The sequence below is a fragment of the Pipistrellus kuhlii genome, unplaced genomic scaffold, assembly GCF_014108245.1.
Source record: "Pipistrellus kuhlii isolate mPipKuh1 unplaced genomic scaffold, mPipKuh1.p scaffold_m20_p_6, whole genome shotgun sequence".
In the NCBI taxonomy this organism is placed as follows: Eukaryota; Metazoa; Chordata; class Mammalia; order Chiroptera; family Vespertilionidae; genus Pipistrellus; species Pipistrellus kuhlii.
The window spans coordinates 50944963-50971046 of NW_023425562.1; the positions used below are offsets into that span (position 1 = coordinate 50944963).

General features: G+C 42.2%; 1 protein-coding gene across 6 annotated transcripts in view; it reads left to right on the plus strand.

Moving 5' to 3' along the window:
- The window catches only part of NDRG3 (NDRG family member 3), a 79251-nt gene continuing 53167 nt past the window's right edge, over nucleotides 1-26084 (plus strand). For 2 of the 6 annotated variants that reach the window (XM_036418406.2, XM_036418408.2), the window contains exons 1-2: nucleotides 1-149; nucleotides 19038-19138. In XM_036418406.2, the coding sequence (XP_036274299.1) occupies nucleotides 19082-19138 (57 nt within the window). In that variant the 5' untranslated portion in view covers nucleotides 1-149; nucleotides 19038-19081. Of the gene's footprint in view, nucleotides 150-15692; nucleotides 15821-19037; nucleotides 19139-26084 lie in introns of those variants that run through there. The other 4 variants (XM_036418411.2, XM_036418412.2, XM_036418410.2 and 1 more) reach the window with 3 other exon arrangements.

Here is a 26084-nt window from a genome sequence, read left to right on the forward strand (position 1 = left end):
CCACCATCTTGGTAGTCCCCGGGGTGGGCGGGGCCCCACGCCGCGGCCCGGCAGCCCCAGCGCGCCTGCGCGGCGCAGAGCCTCCCCCGCCCCCCGCCGCCGCCGCCGCCACAGCCGCTGCTGCACTGACGGCGGGACCGGCGCCTCAGGTGAGTGGGCGCCTCCGCCCGGACGCGCGGCGCTGCTCGCGGGGGCTGCGCTGCTTTCGGGGGCGTCGTTCCCCTTGCCTCTTCCTGCCCTACCCGTTCTCCTCTGCACGCTGGGGCCCCGGTGCGCGCTGCCGGGTTTCTCCGGGTTCCCCCGGCGCCCCCCGCCCGCCCAGCTCGCGGGACCGGGATTGGCCGGGCCTCCCGCGGGCGCTCCCGGAGCGCAGGCTGCGGGCCCTGCGGCGGGGCCGCCGGCCACCACGCCCGGCTCCCGCGGTTGCAGGCACCCACCTCAGGCGCGACCCCCTCTCTCGCTCCGGCAGGGCCGCGGCATGCCTCGGTGTCGGGCACCATCCATCCCGGCCGCCCGGAGCCAAGGAGGGGACACGCGTGCGTCTCCTAGGCAACAAAGAATCCCCCCTGTGGCGCGACCCCGCGAGGAAGGGGCCTCGTCGCCCCTCCTGACAGATGAGGAAACTGAGACAGGGGGAAGTGCCTGCCCAAGGTCACGCGGCTGGCCGGCCGGAGGCAGGACTGGCTCTCGCCTCAGGGTCTCTGGCCAGGACAGTTGGAATTTGATCTTGAACCTTTAAAATAATTTGAAATGCATTTGTCTCTGGATTTGCTTCTTCAGCGTCATAAAAGACTGCAAAAAAAAACAAACCACTGTATTTTCTTGTTGTTGAAGTACAATGGAGGTGCTGCTGTTATAATAATGATAGTGTTGTTACTAAGAGCCTGGGATCTTACTGAACATGTAATTAAGATTATCTCAATAACCTCAGCATTCCCCAGTCCAGTGCGTTCCTTCCTTTCTTTTCATGCACCTTCCCCCCTCTCTCCCCCTGCAGAGCTGGCCTCCCTGTCACAGGTAGACTAGGAGCGCCTTATGGCTTGCAGTAGGGAAGCTCTCCCCTGGTGGCTTACTGGCAGAACTGGGGTAAGCCTGGTAAGCCTGCATCCAGATTTCCCCCCTCGCCTTGCCCCCAGAGGATATAATTAGCCTTCCTTTCCTGGCTGCCAGGACAGCAGGACTGGGCTAGCTGGGCTGGCTGGATGTGGAGGTGACAGGGCAGATTTTGGCGAGCACTCACCTCATTCTGGGACTTTTGGCTCTAGTCCAATATTGGGCTTGAACATCTTAGTATTTAAATTAAGAAGAGAAAGAGCATTGACAGAGTGCCATTGAATATAAGAAGCTACCATGATTTAAAGTCCCAAGAGGAACAGCTGTAAATGCATGTGGATGCTTCCTCCCCAAAATAACGAACTTAAATTCAAACTGTCTTTTTTTTTTTTTTTCCTTAGTAAATTCCTTTTAACACTTTAGAGCTCTTCTGACTCACCAGCTTCTCTGTGAAACCTTCCAGTTAGAATTGCTCACAAACACAATGAAACTATTAGCCCCTTGAGATCAGGGACTATCTTTGCAGCTTCAAGTGCTTAGCTCATAGTAGGCCTTTGGCAAAGACTTGGTGAATTTTCGTTACTCCGAGTGATGTTTTCTTGCCACCTTTCTGTACTTCCTACTAGCCCTTCAATTTCTCTTTGCTGTCCCTGCCTTTATGTTATTTTTTCCAGTTTTATTGAGAAATAATTGACATATATCTCTATAAATTTAAGGCGTATAGCATGATGATTTGACTTACATTATTGATTACCACAATAGGTTTAGCTAACATTTATCTCTCATAGATATAATAAAAAGAAAGAAGAAAAGAAAAAAGGTAATCTTTTTTCCCCCTGTGATATCCTTTCTTTTAGATTCACCATTCAAAGATCTCTAGTTCACCCTGTTTCTAAAAATTTGCAGATAAGGGTCCTCATCAAGAAGCTTGTTTATTAACCCCAACACTGGAGTAGGTGTAAGTGTACAGAGCAGTTTTTATTTGCATCTTTAGTAAGATAGCCTGAGGCTTGTGGTCTTTTAGTCTGTCTCTAAATGCTTAGATTCATTTTTACATTTTTGCCTCTTGTGGCTGACTGCCCGTGGTGCTACCAGAGTAATCACAATTTTTACCATAAACCATTTCATACTATTTATAATAATAAATATTCAAAAGCGCCCTTGGGGAGATAGCAGATCTGTACATAAGTTCTCTACATAAATGAGGCTTTTTAAGAGTTTTTCCAAATAATTTTCTGCAAATATATGAAGCTTTTATGTGGAAGACATGATGCTAGGAATGGTGGAAGATTCACCATTTAATAAAACATGGTTCCTGTTGAAAGAGCTTGCTAGCTAACTTGGAAACACCATATCTAATTGTAACTCAAGTCAGGTCTAAAAATTGCCATAATAGCATTACAAGCAAAGCAATATCCTATATAATCTTATCTAATAAAAGAGTAATATGCAAATTAATCATACCTCTGTTACATCCACAAGTCATGCCCGCCAGCCAGGCAATCAGGAGCGAGTATGCAAATTAACCCAGCCAAGATGGCTGCAGCCACAGAGAGAGCAAGAGGCTTGGGTTTCCCTGGCAATGGAGGAAGCCAACCTTTCTGCCTACCCTGGCCTGCCTTGGCCTCCTCTGCTCAAGGCTACAAAGTTTCAATTATAGAAGATGAATAAATCCCAACAAAATTGGCTGTAGCCACGGAGAGAGCAGGAGGTTTGGCTCTGCTCAAGGTTACAAAGTTTCAATTATAAAAGATAAATCCCAGATACCAAGGCCTCCACTTGGGTTGCCAGGGGGCATGGCCAGCCTGCAAACCACCATAGGCCCCTCGCCCAGGCTGCCCCATGCCCCAAGGGAACCCCCACCCTGATCTGGGACACCTTTCAGGGCAAACCAGCCTGACCCCATCTGTACATAGGCCTTTATCCTATCTAATAATCCTATCTAATAAAAGAGTAATATGCAAATTGACCATCACTCCAATACAGTATGGCTGCCCCCATGTGGACACAAGATGGCCAGCAGGGGAGGGCATTTGGGAGGGACCAGGTCTGCAAGGGAGGACAGTTGGAGGTGATCAAGCCTGCAGGGGAGGGCAGTTAGGGTGACGAGGCCGGCAGAGAAGGGAAGTTGGGGGTGACCAGGCCTGTAGGAAGGGCAGTTGAAGAAGACCCGGGCCTGCAGGGGAAGGCAATTAGGGGCAAACAGGCTGGTGGAGCAGATAGGCAACAATCAGGCTGGCAAGGGAATGGTTAGAGGGTGATCAGGCTGGCATGCAGAAGAGTTCAACCGCTCACTATGACATGCGCTAACCACCAGCGGGTGGAGTGGAACATGGCAGGCATTGGTGACACTCTGCAACCTCTCACTGGCTACCTGGGGACTGGGGATGGACGGGACAGGGATGGAGGTGTGATGAGAATGTGGGCTGTCCGCCAAGCTTGCTCTCAATCCCCTTGCTACCCTCCCCCAAGACGCCAGGGCTCATGCACTGAGGAAGCCCCTGCGCTTAGGTACTGGGAGCCCGCAAGGAGCCCACCCTGCACTCATGTGGCGTCTTCTAGATGAGCCGGGCCGAAGCCATCAGGACCCAGGGGCCAGTCGGGCTCCCCATGGGTTTGCGCAGGAGCCAGTCTACAAGGCCAGCTGGGAGAGAGCGTGCTGACACCTGGTGGCCCACAGGCCCACTCTGTGCCCCAGCCCACAGTGTCCAGCTATGCTCACCACATCTCCGCATGGGGACTTGGGCACAGTGACTCAGACAGAGGGGGACGTGTGGGGCCACAGGGTCCAGGTGCTGCCCAGGACCCAGAGGTCAGCTGGGACCTGCCCTTCCATGCCAGAGGTTGCACTTAGATTGCTGGCCAGGCTTAGGGACCACGCCCATGCACAAATTTTATGCACCGGGCCTCTAGTGAAAATATAATGGAATAAGATGTCCAACATGGGAACATTACATAAAATCATACATTGTTCAGGCTGAAAAGAGGCATCAAGTCATTGAGTTAAAACTCACTTTTAAAATATATATATATTTTATTGATTTTGTACAGAGAGGAAGGGAGAGAGATAGAGAGTTAGAAACATCGATGAGAGAGAGTCATCAATCAGCTGCCTCTTGCACACCCCCTACTGGGGATATGCCCGCAACCAAGGTACATGGCCTTGACCGGAATCGAACCCGGGACCCTTCAGTCCCCAAGCCGACGCTCTATCCATTGAGCCAAACTGATCTTGGCTAAAACTCACTTTTACAGCCTTCATGCTAAGCTTGTCCAAGGTCAACAGACCCAGGGCTAAAACTTGAAATCTAGACTTTTCTTCATTAAAGATTTATCAAGTGTTTCAGTGAATTCATCCATAAAGGCATTAACCAGCAACCCTATGAAAATTCCATTTATGTGCTTAGAACAGAGTTGAGGAAGAGATAACAAAAATATGATTCATGTTTTCAAGAGGTTTATGGTCTCTTGGGAAAATATTCCCCAACAGATCATAATAGGTGTGTCAAGGACTTTCAGGTCCAAAGATTTATAGCATTTTGGGTTTACTACAGAATTGGGTGTCAGGTAATCTATTATGAAAGGCCTTTTTAATAGTAGAACTATTCTCTGCTAATGGAGACTGTGTGTACCTAACTATTACTCCTGTGGTAAAGAGCCTAGGTGTGAGATAGGAGTTGGAAGAGGTGCAGAAGGTATTAGCTGTGGCAGTGAGAACACTTTGGGGAGGAATTAGGACTTTCTGGGCTTAGACAGATTGGTAGAGTCAAGCAAAAGTCCTTTTGGAAGATGTATACTGTACTAAAATATTTATGGATTTAAAAAAAAACTTGCTAAAGTAATCTGGTTTCACACAACAAACATTTTTAGAATGTTTGCTGTGTGCCAGATGCTGCTAGGATTTGGAAATACAAAGCCTTTGCTAAAGCTTGCAGTCTGGTGATTGAGATGGGCAGATAACAGCTCTACTGAATATCATGTGAGCTTCATAAGAGTAAGGATGAAGGTTTAGCCCTGTTGGTGGCAGATAATAGACATTTGGTAAATGATGAATGAATGAGTATATCCAGACAAGAAGTGAGGACAGTCAGAAAGGAAAGACAAATGGGACATTCTGGAGGAAAAATTGACAAGTTTGAGGAGGGATGTTGAAAGGAAGAGGTATGTCAAGGACTTTCAGGTACAAAAATTGATAGCATTTTGAATTTTACTGCAGAACTGGATGCCCAGTCATCTATACTAAAAGGCCTTTTTAAACCCTTCCCAACCCATCCCTTTTTAAAGAGATGCTTGGAAATGGCACATAGAAACAAAACCTAGATTTATGAGTACATATTTGACTTCAGGGCTTTCTTTGCTAAATTACAGTATTTTAAAAAATATTTTTATTGATTTCTGAGTGGAAGGGAGAGGGAGAGAGAGAAACATCAATGATGAGTGAGAATCACTGATAGGTTGCCTGAGCACTCAGCCCCCTATTGGGGATCAAGCCCGCAACCCAGGAAATTGTTTTCTTTAATCACAATGCTAACTCTACTGTGTTTATACCCTTTACCTACAATCTGGCCATTAAATATTTATTATGTGAAATTTAACTGAGATACGTGGAGAATGTTTAAATACCATACAAAAAAAAAGGTTGTATTATATCTTTTGATCTTACTTTTTCAGTGAGAGGAATGGTATAGTGACTCAAATTCTGTCATGTTTCTCACAATGCCTAAGAAAGTTTGACATATTATCGATCCCAAATAAATGTCTGTTGTTGATAATTGAATGGGGTGTACTCTGGAGGAAATATGGCTTTGTTGCATTCTGAGTTGAATGCTACGTAGACACTATTTACATGATCAAACAGGCTATGCTATTACACTTGATTGCTATTAAGGAATGTGAAATATGGAGTAGGCATTCTCCCTAACTTTTTTGTGGAGGTGCTGCTGCATTTTATCTTCCTCGGAGGCTTAGTATACGAAAATTAATTTCTCAAGTGGATGTGTGGCTTACTCCAGGCTTGGGCTGTGTTATTAGACTATAATCTCTTTACCACCAGAAAGACCTATAATCTACACTTTGTGGTTTTCAAGTGATCAAGTGAAAATTTCTGCTACAGCCACTTTTCACACTTGATCTTATTATTTATTAAGATTTTTTTGTTATATGTTTTTCAGTATTTTAATCCTTACCAAGGATATTTTTTCCCATTGACCTTTAGAGAGAGTGGAAGAAATAGGGGGTGGAGGGGGGGAGGAGGAGGGCGGGGGGGGGGGGAGAGAGAGGGAGAGGAGAGAGAGAGAGAGAGAGAGAGAGAGAGAGAGAGAGAGAGGGAGGGAGGGAGAGAGGGAAATATCGATGTCAGAGAGGCACATGGACTGGTTGCCTCCTGCACTTGAGACTGGGGATGGAACCTGCAACCGAGGTATGTGCCCTTGACCAGGAATCACACCCATGATCCTTCGGTACAAAAGCTGACGATCTAACTACTGAGCAACTGGTCAGGGCAGTAATATTATTATTATTTTATAGATAATGCTTCAGGTTTGAAAGCTATAGCTGTTATTTGGGAGGAACTTGTAGAGTGATCATCTAAAAACAAACATAACAAATCAGGGGAATAAATTGTATGTCACTCATAAACACAGTGTGAAGTTGCTTCCCATCTCTAATGTTAACCTAAGATTAAGCAGTCATATGATAATTTTTCCAGAAATACTAGTTGCTTTCAAAATAGACACGGTTGTTTATTTAAAATGACAGTTTCATCCTTAGAATGCTTCTACATTTTTAAGTCTGAATTTTCATCTTATGGTTAATATAGAATGTTTTTTTAAAATTGTGGCATTTTAGTTCTAAAACTATGTTATGTGAAGCCATAATATTTGGCAGAGAGAAAAAAGAGGAATCAGGTTATTGTCTCATTCTCCCTGCAGTTGAGAAAGCTTTGGGGACAGGATCCCTCCTGCTATTCTCAGTTGTTGTTGTGTGTGTAAAAATATAAAAAAATTTTTTTTGAGAGGGGAAGGAAGAGGGAGAAAGAAACATCAATGTAAGAGCTGACCGTGATAGACTGCCTCCTTTACGCCGCCATGCGCGCCGCTGCTTCCCCCCCCCCCCCCCCCTCCCGCCCCAGATCAAGCCAGATACCCTGTGCCCTGACCAGGAATCAAATCAGCAACCTTTTGATGTTTGGGATGATGTTCAACCAACTGAGCAATACCAGCCAGGGCTTCAATTTTTGAGGATGTCTAATCTTTTAACTGGTAGTATCCTGTTTACTTGAAGATGTCCCATCTTGTAAACCTTTGTGTTGAAAGGTGGGTTTAACCAGGGTATTAACTAAAATGTGGATGATTAGCCCACAGGGTTGTTTTTCAAATACACCCAGATAGTTGCAGTTTTCTTCTATTAATTAAAGTAATAATGCTAATACCTAATAATACCCAACTTTGTATTAATGATACCTAATCTTTATATGGTGCTCTTCAGTTTCAAAATTATTTGCTCAATAAGATCCTGGTAAATTCCAGTAACCAAACCTGAAAAAATAAGTAAAAGAATTAATAGTTAGTTGGCATCAAGTAGGAAACGTTGTTTATAGAGGCCTCCCCAAGTTCTAGATGCAGACTGCTCTTGTTCACATCCTTATTCTGCAATCCACTAGCTATGTGACCTTTAGCCTACTATAAAACCTCTCCATGTATCAGTTTCTTCTTCTTTAAAATAGGAAGGATTACAATTACAGTACCTATTTTATAAGTGTGTTGGAAATAAAATGAAATAATGAATGGGTAGTGCTTGTCATGGTATCTGGCATATAGGAACTGCTTAATAAAATAAGCTAGTATGAGAATTAAGTACTGCATCTTAGGACTCTAGTTGTTCTTTACCTCCACTCAGGTTGTGTTAAAGAACAAATTGTTTTCAGGGATTCTGCCTTATTGCTGGTAGGAACACAGAGCACATACCAGGGCCTAGCCAGCAGTCGCTTTCTTAGTATCCTGAGCTGCATTTTTCAAGACTGGAAGGCAGAGGATAGTGCGTCTGCTTTTCGAGTTCCTTTAATATGACCCCCATGTTAGGGCTTCAGCTGTTGATGAGTGTTTGGAGTTTTGGGAAGACCTCTAGATAGGCATTGTTTTGTTCTAGTAGTTGCTTGTACCAGTAATGAGTAGGATAAATATAGTAGAGGACAGATTCAGTCTTCCAGCTTGACAGTCTTTGCAAACTACCTATTACCACCTGCCAGAATCCATGAGTCACACAGTGGGAAGGTGGGCATGTTGTAAAGGGTGCTGCTGCTGCCCTTTTCAGAAAAACACAAGGTGTGGATGGCCCTTGTCCAAGGCTGTGGACCAGCAGGGGTGTTTCCTGTTAAAATGAGGGTCTGTGAGCATGCTTTAGCAGATACCTTTCATCATTTTCTTCCCCTCCTTTGCTTATGGAATAGAATCTCTGAGAGTATTTCTTCTGGTGAAGAGGAATTCAGACTTCCCTTTACATAGTACAAAAACTAAGCGAGTTGTATTTTTAAAAGTCATTATTTCTTTCTTGGAGTTGGATGGTTTGGCTCGTTTATTACGCTTTCTGGGGAGTCTCCTGAGACCCTTTGCTTTCCTAAGGGCCCCCAGGAGACAGCAATGAAACCCACATCTATTATCCTAGATGCTTATGGAGATGCTTAAGCCAGTAGTTTATGATTAGACTAGAGGCCCAATGCATGAAATTTGTGCACAGGTAGGGTCCCTAGGCCTGGCTGGCGATCAGGGCCAATCTATGGGGCAACCAATGTCGCAATTGGGCCCCTGCTCATCTGCTCCACCATCCTGCCATAGCCCGCTCTCATCAGAGCCCATCGGGGCTGGCAACACCTCCACTGCCTCCGCTGCCAGTGACGCCTCACCGAAGCCTGCCATCTTCCGTTCCGTCCCCTGATGGTCAGTGCACGTCTAACTCCTGGTGAGTCGAACTCCTGCCCCTGGGGACAATTTGCTTATTAGCCTTTTATTATATAGGATTAATTCAGGCTTTAACCCTGGAAAAACTTGAGTGAAGTCATCAGGTAATTGTGCTTCTTATAGACTGATGTATGGAATTTAGCTCAGTACTCTGTGAGATATTTCAGAGCCTAGAATAGGAGTCCAGATGCCAGTCCCAGCCCCTCACCTAGACAGCTGTGTGAATTTAGGCAAGCAGCTTAAATTTCTAGGCCTCTTTTTGCATCTGAGGATGAAGGCATGACTGTAGGCCCGTGGTTCTCAGTCCTAGTTGCATATAAGAATCATTTGTGAAGTTTTAAAAACAATATCAGGGCCTTACCTAGACCGATTAAATTGGATCTCTAGAGTTGCTCTTCTTCAAAGCTCCCAGTCTTTCTAGTGTGTAGCTAAGAACTACCAGATTAGATGACTATGTATTAAACAATTGTGTCATTCTGCTCAGGAACCCTCCATGGTTGTTCAAACTAAAGTCCCATTTATGTACTCTGTATTTTGACCAGTCTTGTCTTCTTTCCCAGAAGCTTTTTGGTGTCTTCCTGGATATATTTTGTACATTTGTTTTTTCCCCACCCTACAATGTCCTTGCTTGGAATGTCCTCTTCCCTTATAACAATCCAAAATATATCCATTCAAGGCCCATCATTCTTATCCCCTTTGCTTATGGAATAGTATCTCTGAGAGTATTTCTTCTGGTGAAGAGGAATTCAGACTTCCCTTTACGTAGTAATGAATAGGATAAATATAGTAGAGGACAGACTTGATCATTGGGGAACTCTTGATCATTCCAGTCCTTAGTTATTTCTCCCACCTCTACCCTGGTTCAAGCTTTGTTTAGCTCTGAATAAATGCAATGAACAGTAGATGCAGTGTAAGATGTGATATTCAAGCAGCATTCTGTCCTCTTGGGGAGGTGGGATACATAGCAGTGCCATTGGTTTGACTTCGACACTATTAAACATTCATTGATATCTTGTATTGTTGGCTACCTCATCCTGTAAATATATTTTGTAAATATTAGCCGATGAATAACTTTCTCTGACCTGACTTCAATGGGCATTTTTAGCTTTGTTTCCTATTTCCAACTTTCTGCTCTTGCCAAACTGGGTCATTTTCTAGCAGACTTGTACTTTCTCACCTTGTGTTTAAGTTACCCTCCCTTTCTGGAATTCCTTCTTAGTCTTACCCTCCCCACCTACAGGAATTTTATTTACCCTTTTTTATTTTTAATGCTCACCCGAGATTATGGGGGAGGGGGTGATGATGGAGAGAGAGAAAATAAGACGAGAGAGAGAGAGAGAGAGAGAGAGAGAGAGAGAGAGAGAGAGAGAGAGAGAGAGAGAGAGGAAAGAAAAGAAAGGAAGGGAGGGAGGAAGGGAGGGAGGGAGAGGGAGAGAGGGAGGAAGGGAAGGAAGGAAGGAAGGAAGGAAGGAAGGAAGAGAGGAAGGAAGGAAGGAAGGAAGGAAGGAAGGAAGGAAGAGAAAGAAAGAAAGACAGACACCCAAACATCTATGGGTTACCTCCCTTACACGCCCTGACTGGGAAACATCCTAAGTATGTCCTGATCTGGAGTTGAACCTGCAAACTTCTTGGTCTATGGAAAAATGCTCCAACCAATTGAGACACCGGGCCAGGACTTTATTCTTCAAGGTCCAGTTCACATATTCCTCCTCCATGAATCTTTTTCTCTACAACTGTATTAACGGACTTTTGCCCTAAACCTCCATAACCCTTAGAGCAGTGATTCTCAACTCAGCCGCAGTGTTGCCCCCAGAGGACGTTTGGTAATATCTGGAGACCTGTTGGGTTGTCACAATTGGAGGCAGGTGCTACTGTCATTCAGTGGGTAGAGGCTGGGATGTTCCTAAACATTCTATGTACATGACACTCGCCTACAACAAAACATCTGGTCCAAAATGTCACTGCTGCCGAGGCTGAGAAACTACCTTCGAGTTTGCTTGGAACTGTAGTGGTTTGTTTATAAATTTAATCTCCCCTATTTAATTGAATTAATGGTGAAGGCAAACTCCAGTCCCAAATCTCGGCTTTCTTGTTATTAGTTTCATATTAGGGTTTAATCCTCCAGCCTGTGGCCTGATCTTAACCACTCAGTGTAATTTAGGACCAGAGCTAGAGAGGTCCTCAGTGTGGAGTGGGTGCAATGCAATAAGGCAATCTGCTGAATGTCTCTCCTTTTTACCCCCAAGTCTTCATCTGTGATAACCTGGGAGGCAGTATGATACAGGACATAGAGTAAGCTTTGGGATCAGGAGAAAATTTGGTTTCAGTCCCGGCTGTTGCATTTATTAGTTATATTGTTTTGGTCACTCCATTGCAACCTCTTTAAGCCTCAGTTTCCCTATCGCTGCAACAGATGCCAGTGCCCCGTGTTTCCCCTCACAGTACCTTCCTGATCGTCCAATGAGATGCCAGGTGCTTTGTAAAGGTGCTTTGTAAATTGTAAAATTTACTATCTCATTTGGCCACTGGTTTATAAGTAAAAACAGAGGATGTGTGTCATCTTGCTGTAGGAACACCACTGTCTACCTTCTCTGTCAATTCCCTGGCCTCTTCCTGCAGCTTTTCAGCCGTAACTATGATATTTCAGCACCAGCTCCAGCTGGCCCTGTCCAGTTCATTTTCTCAGTATGCCTCTTTGTTTACAGCCTTCATCCTGTTCTGGTTTTCTGTCTGTATTCTTGCCAAAACCAAAAGTGATTGACTTTGCCTCTAGAATACAAATGGTGGCCTGGCAGCAAGTCCATCCTGGCACAGCCTGATGAAGACCACACACATTACCTTGGTCTGGGGAAAGCTACATAACAAGACAGCTTGAGTTTAGAAAGCCAATAGCATACTTAGTCCCTTACTGCCTTTTCTCAGTAACAGAGCAATGTTTTTAACCACAGGAAATCTCAGTGAGCTTTCTCTGACTCAGTGGACACAGTGCAGAGTGAGATAGAGCCTGAGACCCTCATATCCCTGGGGTCAGACCACGTGCAACTTCCCACTGATTTGCAAGTGACCTTCAACTAGTCTTTGAACCTAATCAGGTTGGTAACCGAGTGACCTCTTAGGGTTGTAGAACAGAATCAAATGAGGTGGGGGACCGGGGAACTCTTACCCTGGGGGAGAATGTAAAATCAAAACACTACATTTACAGGGAGCTTCTAGGTCACAGAATGTCAGCCCTGTCAGGGGCCAAAAGGTCATCCTGCCCAACCTCTTCCCTTGACAGGTGGAGAAACTGAGGTCTAGAAAGGAAAAATGCTTTGCCCAGTGCCACTCAGCTAGGTAGGCGCTGTTCTGGGTCTAGAGTCCACATCTAATGTGCTTAAGAGCTCTTTCTTTGACTGGAAGAATCTGGGCACCCACTTTTTTCTGTGTGGGCAAAGGTTGAACTCAGAAATGTGTGTGGCTTTTTTTAATTTATGTATTTTTATTAATTCCAGAAAGGAAGGGAGAGGGACAAAGAGATAGAAGCATCAATTATGAGAGAGAATCATCGATCAGCTGCCTCCTGCAAGCCCCCCACTAGGGACCGAGCCCGCAACCAAGGTACATGCCCTTGACCGAAATCGAACCCGGGACCTTCAGTCCACAGGCCAGTGCTCTCTCCCCTGAGCTAAACTGGCCAGGGCAGAAATATGTTAATGTAAGAAACATTCAAACCTGTAAAGCAAGCATATCAAACTTGTTTGAGGCATGTGGCCCGCCAGCCGAGAGTTTGACATGCTTGCTGTAAAGAATTCTTGTGAGTTTCTTTGAGCCAAACTGTTGACAGTTGCCTGGAAGCAGAATCTCAAAGTATTGTGATAATGCTTCAGAGAATGGCAGTTTTTCACCTTGTTTTATACATTACAATCAAAAGAGGAGACATAAGTGGGTTACATGAAATCCATTGGTGATAGATTCGGGAAGTGGAAGAAAGCAAAGCAGGGCAAAGCAGGGAGGTGGATTGGATAAGAAGTAAAAGCATAGCCCAGCTGGCGTGGACCAGTGGTTGAGCATTGACCTGTGAACTAGGGCAGCGGTCGCCAGCAGGTGGTCCATGGACCACTGGTGGTCAGTGAGGACGGAAAGGTTGACAACCACTGAGAGGTCATTGGCTTGATTCCTAGACAGGGCCCAGGTTGCTGGCTTGATCCCCCGGTAGAGGGTGTGCTAGAAGCAGCCAATTGATGTTTCTTTCTCTGATGTTTCTATCATTGATGTTTCTATCTCTCCCTTCCTCTCTGAAATCTATTTTTTTTTTTTTTTTTTTTTAATGATAGCTGTTTTTGCTCAGTGGATAGAGCGTTGGCTCACGGACTGAAGGGTCCCAGGTTCAATTCTGGCCAGGGGCACATGCCCAGGTTTTGGGTTTGATCCCCAGTAGAGAGCATGCGGAAGCAGTCCATCAGTGATTCTCATCATGATGTTTCTATCTCTCCCTCTCCCTTCCTCTCTAAAATCAATAAAAATATATTTAAAAAATAAAAAGTAAAATGATAGACACATGCTTCTTTTACATAGGTTGGTACAGGATAGTTACACAATGACAATGAGGGGATTTGTGGTCTCTCCCCTGGTGCATAGGTTGTGCCCTGAGGGGTCCGGAAAAAGGGAAGTTACCACGACAATCCAAAGGTATGTTATTGTAGATGCAAAAAGATAGGCTCAATTAAGATCAAACTTGATATTGGACAGAACTACCCACCTTAGACTACTTTTAACTTTTAAAAGTTTTAATTTCATACTGTCCTTTGTGGTTACTTTAGGTCTTGGCGAGTTTGCAAGGCTGCCATGTAGGCCTTCCCAGAGTTTGTCAGGGTAGCTAGCATGTAGCCCCTTTTTATCCATAAATATATTGTTGGACTTTATTTAAACTGTGTTCTACAGAGCCTTAGCTGTCTCATGACTTCAACCGCACCCCTACGTGTTTTTCTGTTCTCTATTTCAGAGTTTTGGTGCAAAAATTAAAAGTCAGTAGTTTTGATCTTTAAAGGTTCTCTCAAGTACTAAGTATCAAAGAACACTGGTGCCACTCCGGAACATTTTTGCTTACATTTAAATTCAGAAATGTCAGTTTCTGTATTTCTAAAAGGTAATAGTCATGGGCTTTTTTTTTTTTTTTTTTTTTAAGCATGGAGAACTGAACCTCATTTTTTCTAGATTTTTAATACTATTGACTTCCACTGTCAAAAATAATATCTCCTTAGTTTTCCTCCCCTCCTCCTTTCCTCCAGTATTTGACAATTTTCTCCCCTTTCGTGTAAACTTCTCTTCTCCCTTCACTTCTCTGACTTTGTATTTTGGCATTACCTCTTGCATCTCTTGAGCATTTTTTCTTTGTTCTTATTGGTTCTGCTTTCTTTTCTGTCACTGAGTTGTCTTCCAGAAGAACCCAAGGCCTACAGCTCTTCCATGTCTCTGGTTTGGTGAGTGCTGAGGGGGAGGAAAACTAATTTTCCTTCTACCTTTCTGGCTGGCCTAATAATCAAATTGACACAAGACAGATTAACAGGAGAAAAACAAAGTTTAATAAAATGAACACCTCCTGTATACATGGGAGAGTCTCAGGAGACTAATGAGTAATTCTCCAAAACGTCAAGCCGTCACCTTAAATACCGCCTTCAGCTAAAGACAATAGTTATTGGGGGTGGAGAGTCACTTCTGGGAAATTACCTGGCAAAGCACAATAAATAAGAATAAGATTATTGTATAATTAAGTCCATGTCTTCATCATTGTTAGCAAACGCAGGCATGGTATAGTGAGGAAAACACTTCTACAGATGGAAGTACCCTTCTACAGATGTAAATGTCCTTTTACACTGTCCTTCTACTTGGTTTTTAGAGCTTTTCCCTTGTCTGCTGTTTCTTAAAATTAATCAGCCTGAAATAATCAATATCCCAAAGAGGCATATTTTGGGGTGGCAAGCTCTGCTCTCCATTAGCACCTACACAGATTTTCCTCACTAAATCTCACTTCACTCTGTGCCCCAACCTTGACATGTGCCCCGACCAGGAATCGAACTGGTGACCTCTTGGTTCATTCATTGATGCTCAACCACTGAGCCACACTGCTCGGGCTTTGTGTGTGTGTGTGTGTGTGTGTGTGTGTGTGTGTGTGTGTGAGATAACTCTTAATGTGGGCCAGACTCCTAAATAGTGGGGGTCAGGGGAGCTTGAAATAATCCATGTGCTACTTAGGCACATCTTGGGGTGGTTTGTTCTGAATCCCTACAAAATCTTGGCAAAATCTGACTTCTCTGACCTCACAATGTTTTTATTAGTTTTATACCCCTGATTTTCTTCTTTACATCTGTGATTTTAATAGCAGGGTCAGGCTCTTTTCACCTGCCAGCTGGATTCTTTCTTTTGTTTCAACTTATCTTTATTGTTGAAAGTATTTTCTCCCCCATTGACTTCCTCCACTCCCCATCAACTAGATTTCTGCACTAAACTACTAAACTATCTTTCTCTGGTACATTTCCCTTTTAATTAGTCTGGTCTGTTGAATCTTCTTTTTTGGTGGGGAGGGGCGCTGTTGAATCTTTTTTATTCCCATCTGAAATCTTTTTTAGAAGAAGGCAGGATAAAATTAAATTAATAGTCTTTCTCTGTCCCATTCTCCTCATCTCTGTTATAGATTGATTAGTGCTAATAATCTAGCCTTTATGTTCTTCATCTCTTCAACTCAAATGATCTTCACTCCTCATATGATTAGGTCACTTATTGGACTGTCATTACCCAAAGCTGATTATGCCTAAGATCCTGAACAAGATATCCAGGTGATTGTCTGTTTGAGGCTCACTGTTCTAACAACAAGCAAGACATAGCCATTGTTTCTAAAACTGGTTACCAAGTAATAGTTGGAATTTTGTCTCTCTCCCTACTCGTTCTCCTAATCCTCAGCTAACTACTGAGATATTGAGGGCTTTTTGCTGGTGTGATGACTCAAACCTCCATTCTAAGACATCTGAGTTACAGAATTGCTCTGGGCTTCTATTACCTCTACTTTAAGGAGGTGGTGCCCCTGTGACTAGAGGGGAAGAAACTTGCCCAGGGTTCTATAGCCAGTAGATAGAGCCTGGTGTTGACATTATGGTATAGTGGTAAAAGCAAATGCTTTTAAATCCTTGCCTTGTTACTCAGATGTGGGATATTGGAAAAGTATCTTAACTTCTCTCTAAGCCTAAGTTTCTCAACTTGAAAAAATGAAGATATCTACCCAAGAAGACTGTTATGAGGATTAAAAGTAAGATGTTTAGGTTATAGTTATTGGCACAGTATAGGATTTATACACACACACCTTTTTTTTTTTCTTTCCACTAGCTACAGTGTTTCCCCGAAAATAAGACATCCTCCGAAAATAAGACCTACTTACAGGTTTCCTTCTGAGTGAAATATAAGGCATCCCCCGGAAAATAAGGCCCCCCTAGGCTAAACATGAGAGATTTGGTCCACTGATTCTGAAAGAAATGGAGTCACAAGAAATTCACCAGGAAATTCAGGAATTGGATTGTTATGATGATGTTCCAGAAGATGATGACATGATTGTCATTGAATATAAATGAGTAAATTTATACTGTAGGATTCATAGTTTGTCTTGTTTGTGTTGACAACTACCATACTATCGTACCGTATACAGGTAATAAATTGCCTTTATTTTTATTCAACAATAAATGTCTACCGTATTCTTCTTCATGGAAAAATAAGACATCCCCTGAAAATAAGATCTAGCGCATATTTGGGAGCAAAAATTAATATAAGACACTGTCTTATTTTCGGGGAAACAGGGTATTTGGTATCAGGCTTACTTCTTCAGTTCAAGGATGGCTGGTTTTTACTTTTCAGTCTTCCCTTTACCTCATAAAGCTGGGCAAGAGGGTTAACATTTTGTTATTTACTGCAGTTTATAAAATCCCTACTAACTTTTTAAAAATATCCCTTAGTACCAGGATGGATCTGGCAATCATATCATTTGTGCAAAGGGAACCTCAGGCTTTTAGAGTCCCCAGGAGGAAGCCAGTCTGTGTAGCTGGGAAATCTGGAGATGGAATTTTCCACCATGTGGTCTTAGTTTTCTCACAGGTGTTAAAAAACTGTTCATTGGCAAGGGCTCAGAACAAGGAGAACTAAGCAAAAATTCAGTCTCTAGAAGAATGCATTAGGTCCCCTTTAATGTGGAAGGTGAACAGCTATTGTCTTATTGCCAATTCCTAAGTCACACTATAGCAGCTTCCTGTCCTGCATTAAGTCTGCACTGGACCAAGCTGATAGGGACAGCCTTCTTATTTAATTTGTGCCTTTATTTAAATGTTTGTCCTGGCCCAAACATCACATCATCACTTTTTTTTTTTTTTTTTAATCTTTATAAATTGGATGGGAACACAGTGAATGCCATTCACTTTGGACCTGAGGGCAGCTCAGGCTTTCCCTTTTTCCCCAAGGCTCTTGGGAAGGCCTTATATAAAGTCACCTTTGAATTATTAACATTTTGAAGTATTCTGCTTGCAAGTGAGTGAGTTAAAGAAGGGAATAAAGCAGGTGGGTTGGAAAAACATTTTCAGAAAAATCACCATTTTACATGGGAAAAAAGAACAAATGGAAATAGATGAAATCTTAGTAGTTGTGAAGGACAAAGTAAAATATCTTTTCATTATTCTGTGATTTCCACATTGTCTAAAGTAAGCATATATAGTATTGCTTTTATAATAGAAAAAAGAACTTTAAAATCGCCATTTAAAAATACATTTTTTTATTGATTTCAGAGAGGAAGGGAGAGGGATAGAGAGATAGAAACATCAGTGATGAGAGAGAACCACCAATCAGCTGTCTCCCGCACACCCCCTACTGGGGACGGAGCCCACAACCCGGGCATGTGCTCTTGGCCAGAATGAAACCTGGGACCCTTCATTCTGCAGGCTGACGCTCTATCCATTGAGCCAAACCAGCAAGGGCGTAAAATCTCCATTTTAAATTATTGGTAACCAGTGAAGTTCAATTGAAAAGTAGCCACAGTTTATAGTGTGATTAATAAACATACAAGTAGATAACAGGTAGGCCAATGTTTTTAGAGTTAACTGGATCAAAGCATCACTGCAAAAGAGAGATTGTAGATGCTGGCTGAAATTTGTGATAAAAGATTCAAGCCATGCCATCTCCTTTTGAAATGTAGAGAACAAACTAATGTGGCTCATTTGGTAGAGCACTGTCTCAAGCGCCAGAAGGTCACTGGTTCTATTCCCAGTTGTGACATATGGCCAGGTTATGGGCTTAATCCCCAGTAGGGGGCGTGCAGGAGGCAGCCAATGTTTCTATCTCCCTCTCCCTCTCTGAAATCAATAAAAACACTTTTTAAAAAATCAGTTTAAAAACAAACTAAAAATTTCAGCTTTTGAGCATTCAGTAGCTTAATCAAGTTTATAGGATGCCTGGGATCTGAGAAAAAGAATCATGTTCTACACAGGAAAGTTAAATTATCATAAAACATAAGTGGCACAAATGTTTGGGATGCTTATGATTGTCATGTGGGGTCCATAGTTTGAAGAGTGTTCATGTTTGGCATTCTCTGGGTCCTTGGAAGGACCTAAATGATAAAAGTCTTGCCCACCCTCAGGGAAGACAGTGGTTATGCTAGAATGTGAATATCAGGAGGCAGAGATCATAGATGTCACTTTGAGTCTGTTTGCCATACTATCTAGTTTCCTGTGTCTTCAGCACCCAGAGCAGTGCATGACACATGCTAACCTCTAATATTTGAATGAATGGAAGTAATGGGACTATTATATTTCAACTCCTAGTTTAAATATTTTTCATTGAGAGAAAGGAAAAGAAAGAAAAAACAGACAAGAGATTTGTTGCTCCATTTATTTATACATTCATTGGTTGACTAGTATTTGCCCTGACCAGAGATAGAACCTGCAACTAACCAATTGAACTACCTGACCAGGGCCCAACTGCTAGTTTAAGCCTTTTTCTTCACTTCCTTCTCTTCTGTTTCAGAGTTACTGATTTATTTTTGAGAATCCTCTACTTTCATCTTCCTCATGGATGAACTTCAGGATGTTCAACTCACAGAGATCAAACCACTTCTAAATGACAAGGTAAATACTGTTCTGTTTTCACTAAAATTGAGATGATTCTTTTCAATAAAATGTCTGTTCTTCTGCAACTAGTTCATTTCTGTGTTATCAAAATAGTAACCAACTCAAAACATAGTTACCTTGACTTTCTATGGAGGGAATACTTAAAAAAAAGAAAAAAAAGAAAAAAAAAAAATATATATATATATATATATATTTTATATATATATAGAACCAGTGACCTTCTGGCGCTTGAGACAGTGTTCTACCAAATTTCAGCCAGCTACTGAAAGGTCCCAGGTTCGATTCCGATAAAAAAAAATATATATATATATATATTTTTTTTTTAAATATATTTTATTGATTTTGTACAGAGAGGAAGTGAGAGAGATAGAGAGTTAGAAACATCAATGAGAGAGAGTCATCGATCAGCTGCCTCTTGCACACCCCCTACTGGGGATATGCCCGCAACTAAGGTACATGCCCTTGACCAGAATCGAACCCGGGTCCCTTCAGTCCCCAAGCCGATGCTCTATCCATTGAGCCAAACCGGTCTCGGCTTAAAATATATTTTTAAACCATCTTTTTTGTGCCTTTCCACATTTTCCTTTTCTTCTACTTTGTTCCCACTGGCCAAATTGAATCATGTTGTCCTTGAGATTTTCCTGCTTTTTAGATAGAGATATTAAGGGAAAAAATAATAAGGCAAAGTTAGGTAGAAAATATGAGAGTGGGCTTTGACTTAAAATACAAGTATCTTAAGTTTCAAATTCTTTTCTTTTTTTAATATATTTTTATTGATTTCAGAGGAAGGGAGAAGGGAGAGAGAGTCATTGATGGAACTGCCTCTTGCACACCCTCTGCTGGTGATCGAGCCCGCAACCTGGGCATGTGGCTTGACCAGAATTAAACCTATAAGCCTTCATACTGCAGGCCAATGCTATATCCACTGAAACCACCTACGGCTTGAGTTTCAGCTTCTGTAAGGAAAACTTAACATCCATGGCTAGTGAAGTGTATAGGCTACAACACTCTCCCTACAGTTTGTCAAGTATATGATGGGACCCTTCTGCCAACATGGAGGTTTTCATCCAGGGATGCCTGGATGTCAGGGTATGCCTCATTTTCATTTTAGCATTAGAGAAGTATACAAACTAAAGACCAGTGTGATATAAGTTACCAAAAAGCTAAGAAAGGCTTATCCTTTCTCCAGTCCCACTCCATTCAGTAAATGTGCCTGAAATTTTCTTTTTTTCAATCCTCTTTTGGTTTATTGTCATTGTCCCCTATTAAAATACCCTTGTAGGCATGTACATTGGTTGCAGGCACATCCCCAGTAGGGGGTGTGCTGGAGGCAGCTTGTCAATGTTACTCATCGATGTTTCTAGCTCTCTATCCCTCTCCCTTCCCCTCTGTAAAAAATCAATAAAATATATTTTTTAAAAATCAGTAAAAAAAATAAAATAATAAAATAAAATAAAATACCCTTGTAGCTTGGTGTGATTGACTCCATGGCATTCTTTCCTGAGGGAAGTATTGATGAACAGTGAGGGTAGAATGGGTGAGGTTGGGAGGAGGGGTACACCAAAAGATGTTGTTGCCTATTACCTCTTTTTTTTGCTAAAAGGAAGGCCCTTCACCTACAACTTCTATACCCGATGACTTACTCTGCATTTTATTAATTTGCTGTTGAATCCTATCAGCTCCATTTTCTCCCCTGTGACATCATCTCCATCTTCACTTCATTCCTTCCTTTATTTTTCACCAGATATTTTGCTTTTTCCCTTGACAAGCTATACACTTTGTTTAGCCCCCTTTGCTTTATTCTGCTTCCCCCTCATGTTAAAAAACAAACAAACAAATAAACAAAAACTTCCTTTAAGTACTGTCTTTTGGTGCATCTGAAGGGCTGTCCCCAAAATGATGTGCCACTAAGAGGAGGAAATAAAATCTTCTGTAAAGTGGCCGAAACTGGTTTGGCTCAGTGGATAGAATGTCAGCCTGTGGACTGAAAGGTCCCAGGTTCGATTCCGATCAAAGGCATGTACCTTGGTTGCGGGCACATCCCCAGTAGGGGATGTGCAAGAGGCAGCTGATCGATGTCTCTCTCTCATGTTTCTAACTCTCTTATCTCTCTCTCTTCCTCTCTGTAAAATATCAATAAAATATATTTTAAAAAAATATATTCTGTAAAGTGTATGCATAGCCACAGAAATGAACAGTTACATGGCAGGTAGGTAGTCAAGTTAGCTTCTGGAAGATCGTAATCTATCCTAAATCTGGCTGATCACCAGAATCAACTGGGGAATTGTTTAAAAATACAGATTGCTGGGTTCCACTCTACACCAACGAAATTGGAATCTGAGGGGAGGAGAATGGGACACACACACATACACCTCTGTGATCAGTGTTCTGCTTGTTGGGATTACTTGGGGAGATTTAAAAATTATCAGTGTGTTAGCCCTACCTTCAAAGGTTCTGATTGAATTGTTCTGGGTGTGGTTGAGCTTTATCAAAACTCCCATCATTGCCTTGCCCAGTGGCTCGGTTAGTTGAAGTGCCATCCTGTGCACCGTATGGTTTCGGGTTTGATTCCTGGTCAGGGCACATACGTAGGTTTCACGTTCAAACCCCAGTTGGGATACATACTGGAGGCAACTGAAGTAGATAGTATTATTTCTCTCTCTCTTTCTTCCCTTTCCTCTCTAAAATAAATAAATAAATAAATAAATAAATAAATAAATAAATAAATAAATAAAAACATATCCTCAGTTGAGGATTAAAATAAAAGGAAAAGAAAAAACTCCCATCATTAAGAACCGAACCTAAAGTGATTAGCCAATGTAGGAAAGCCATGACCTAAAGCAGTGTTTCCCAAACTTTTGACATATGTGCACCCCTTTATAATTTTTGTAACACTGAGTACCCCTCGTACTCATGAGAACGTAGAATTAGGCGCAGCTAAGCACGGTGCAGTGCGTATCCCCACCAAACTCCGGTGCAACGCCTACCCCCACCAAACTCTTCCCGTAACCCTGGGGATACGTGTACCGCACTTTGGGAAACACCGATAATGGGACTGGGACACAAATAAGAGGAGGACCCTTTCCTAACTCTGGAAGTCCACAGGATGTCTGAAGAGGCACCTGTACAAAAGGATTGCAGGATTGACTGGATAGCTCATAGAGAAAGTATATGGAAAAGAGATTGTTACCATAGAAAGTATTGAATTAAATTCTGGATCCTCCTCTCTGTGATGCCTTGGTTATGCCTGATGTGTGCCCGAGTTCTGTGGACAGAATTGTGCCCCTCTTACCCAAATCCATATGGTGAAGCCCACACCCCCATTGACTTTATTGAAGATTGGGCCTTTAAGGAGGTAATGAAGGTTACATGAGGTCTAAAGAGGATAGCCCTCTTTCAGTAGGATTGGTGGCCTTTTAAGAAGAGGAAGGGGGGGGGGGGATGGCTACTTTTTTGAGGACACAGCAAGATGCCTCACTTCATAACATCTGTTAGCTCCTCTTTGATAGTCCTGTGCTGTTCTACCCACTTCCCATGCTCTCTCTCTCCCTAAGAAGTGCTCCTATCCAGTCATTGTGCATGAGAGTCCCCTGCTCCAGTGAAGCTTTATAGAAGTAGATTAGCAAGAGGTCCTCTTTGGATGGGGCATTCCCAAACAAAGAATTCCACCCCAGTTAGCGCCACCCCCCACCCCCAATATATCAATGCTTCTGCCTTTGTCGCGCAAGTGGGTGCTTTTGCATACCCTGTGAATGGCATAATGATGATAATGCTGCTTACTCATTATTTCATTTGATCCTGCCAATAGCTTGGTGATGTAGGACACACAGATCAATTATTCCCATATTGCTGGTGAGGAAATTAAGGCTAAGAGAGGTGATGTGGCTTACTCTGATTGAGTACCTAAGAATGCCTACTGAGAGTCTTAACACTACTACTGTTTTGGGCTGGAGAATTACTTATTGTGGGAGACTGTACTGTGCATTGTAAGGTATATCCTTGGCCTCTACCCACTCACTGGAAGGCAGTAGTGACAGTCAGAAATGTCTCCAGATAGTGTCAAATGTCTCCTGAGGGGCAAAGTTCTTTCTAGCTAAGAGCCATTGCTATTAAAGGATAAGCCTTCAGGTTTGAATAGGTGTGGATAGATGTCTTGAGTTTTTTGTTTGGGGGGAGTTGTTGTTGTTGTTTTTTAACTTATCCTGCTATTATTTATTAAGCATCTTTTAGTGCCAGGTGCTTTACATACCTTCTCTCTTTTAATTATCAGAATATCCCTCTGAAGTAGATAGTATTATTCCTCACTTAGCAGATGAAAATCTGACTGAAAGAGTGGCTTGCCCAGTTAAGTAAGTGTCAGAACCAGGACTAAACTTAACATCTTTCTTACTCCAAAACCTGAGGCCTTTCCATCATTTTCACTCTGGAGGTGTTTTGGCATCAGCTCTGTGGCTTGCCCTGTCTCTTTCACTTCATCTTTCTCTCCATTCCCCTCATAGATATACTCTCATACAAAGACATCACTAGACTCCTCCAGGCTTCAGGGAGCTAAAGGAAGGCTAGACTCAATTTAATATGGAGAAATTTGTCCTGAGATAACTATGAAGAAGCATTCTCAAAATAGCATTAAGCAAGGTTTTTCTCGGCTCAGAATTGTGAAGAAGTGGGTAATTTTTTGTGCTTGTTTTGGCTCCAGTGATAAAAAGAAGCACCCACTGGCACTTTGCTTTGGGAGGGCAGAAATTGCACAACCATATGAAATGATTTTTTTTTTAAATAGCATTTAACCATTTCCAAAGCATTTTTACAAATATCAAGTAAATCTTGTAACTTCTTGTAAAAGGTATTTTTAGCTTTATTTTACAGATATGGCTCAGAGAGGTTATATGACTTGTTCAACGTTTGTGTCCAGTATGGTGGTAAAGCCAGGACTAGATCCCACATTTGTTGATTTCAACTTGAATCAGGGCTCTAGAGGTCTTTCCATGATCTGCTGCCTCGTGTAGCTGGTACTTTATAACAAGCAGGAGAGCTGAATGGGTTTTGCTTCATTTTCCCTGCCCTCCTCTACCTACTGTTGGTTCAGATATTACCGAGTGGTGAAAGCCAGCGGCTGGGCTTGAGAAAATCAGTAGAGTAGGCCACAATTTGACCCTGCAGAACTGAGAAAATAACAAGAAGGGGAATAAATATTTGGTTGGGAGAACAGAAACAAGTTATTTACTTTGTTTTGGTTGTTGTTATAGTAGGAAATGAGGTAGACTCTATTACAGTTTGATTTCTCTTTCTACCAGAGGCTAGAAATAGAAATGTGAGGAGAGGAGGGTAGGAGAGAGAACTCAGGAATTAGCTTTTTTAAATAACCTTCCAATAGTAGAAACAGGCAAAGGGCTAGTGTCGAGGTTTCTTTAAAATTTTTTTTAAATTTATGGACATTTTCATTAAAGTATATTCGGGAAGTACTACATGTACTGTGCACCAGAGGGGGGTTTTCCTTAACATGCTAACTAAGAGGTGATTGTCACATATTTGTCAGAAATTCTCTAGATGGGACTTGAGCAGGAAATGAGTTCCCAAGAAAGTAATGATGCCACTGTGGTAGACAGTGCTCAGCCTGCTACAAGGTCAGCAGGAGTTGGTGGGAGGAGCCCAAGCCTTAACCACAACTTAGCCTGGTGCCCTCAGAGTTTTTATTGAAATTGTACTTTTTCATCAGTCTGCAGATGGTTATCTAAGTATCTCCCTATTTATAGTTTTGAAAGTAATAATATAGATAATTAAAATGTACATACACATGTAGCCATATAAACACGCATACATATATGTAGAACTTTCACTTTTGTCTCTGGATTATAGCTTGAACAGATTTCTCTCTTTTTTTAAAAAATATATTTTATTGATTTTTCACAGAAAGTAGGAGAGAGGGATAGAGAGTTAGAAACATCGATGAGAGAGAATCATCGATCAGCTGCCTCTTGCACATCCTCCACCGGGGATGTGCCCGCAACCAAGGTACATGACCTTGCCTGGAATCGAACCCGGGACCTTTCAGTCCGCAGGCCGACTCTCTGTCCACTGAGCCAAATCAGTCCCGGCCAGATTTCTCTTTTAATAGAAATGCCATATTTTATTCTCTAATAGTTTTTTAAAATTAACTTGTTTGTAAAATTTTACTGTTAAAAGAGCTTCCTTTCCCCACTTTAATTCCTGGCACATCATTTGCATATAATCCTTCCTTTTCCATATTTTCATTCAAATTGAGTATGTCTATTTTTGGATGTTGACAATCTACGCAAAATGAACTTTATTGCATTTACTAAGTGCTTAGGATTGAGAAAATAATTATGAATCAGTCACAGCCTTGCCCCCTTCAAGTTCACAAAACAGGCAGATTTACCTCAAATCTTCCTCTTGGTAGTTGGTTCTGTGGTCTTATCTATCTTGTCTTCTTTTCCATTATATCTGTTGCTTTCTGTTCATGAAACATACTTCTTTTATTCACTGACCTATTCTTAGTTGCATTTGCTTATTCTCCAGGCTTGTATTTGAGAGAATTATATACTTTTAATTTACCTTCAGGAGCTGTTTCACTTACCTTTTACACCTGGCACAAGGTTCTACCAGGAAACTCTCCTCTTAGCTGGTTTCTACCTTGACTGCAACTTTCAATAATAATTTATCTTTTTTTTCTTTTCCCCAATTATTATATTATTTTAATTTTTTTTCTTGAATCCCTTTCATCTACTTAGGTCTGCTTAGTGCAAGAATCGTCCTCTTTCTTTTTAAAAAAATACATTTTATTGATTTCTTACAGAGAGGAAGAGAGAGGGATAGAAAGTTAGAAACATCAATGAGAGAGAATCATCGATCAGCTGCCTCTTGCACACTCCCTTCTGGGGATGTGCCCGAAACCAAGGTACATGCCCTTGACCGGAATCGAACC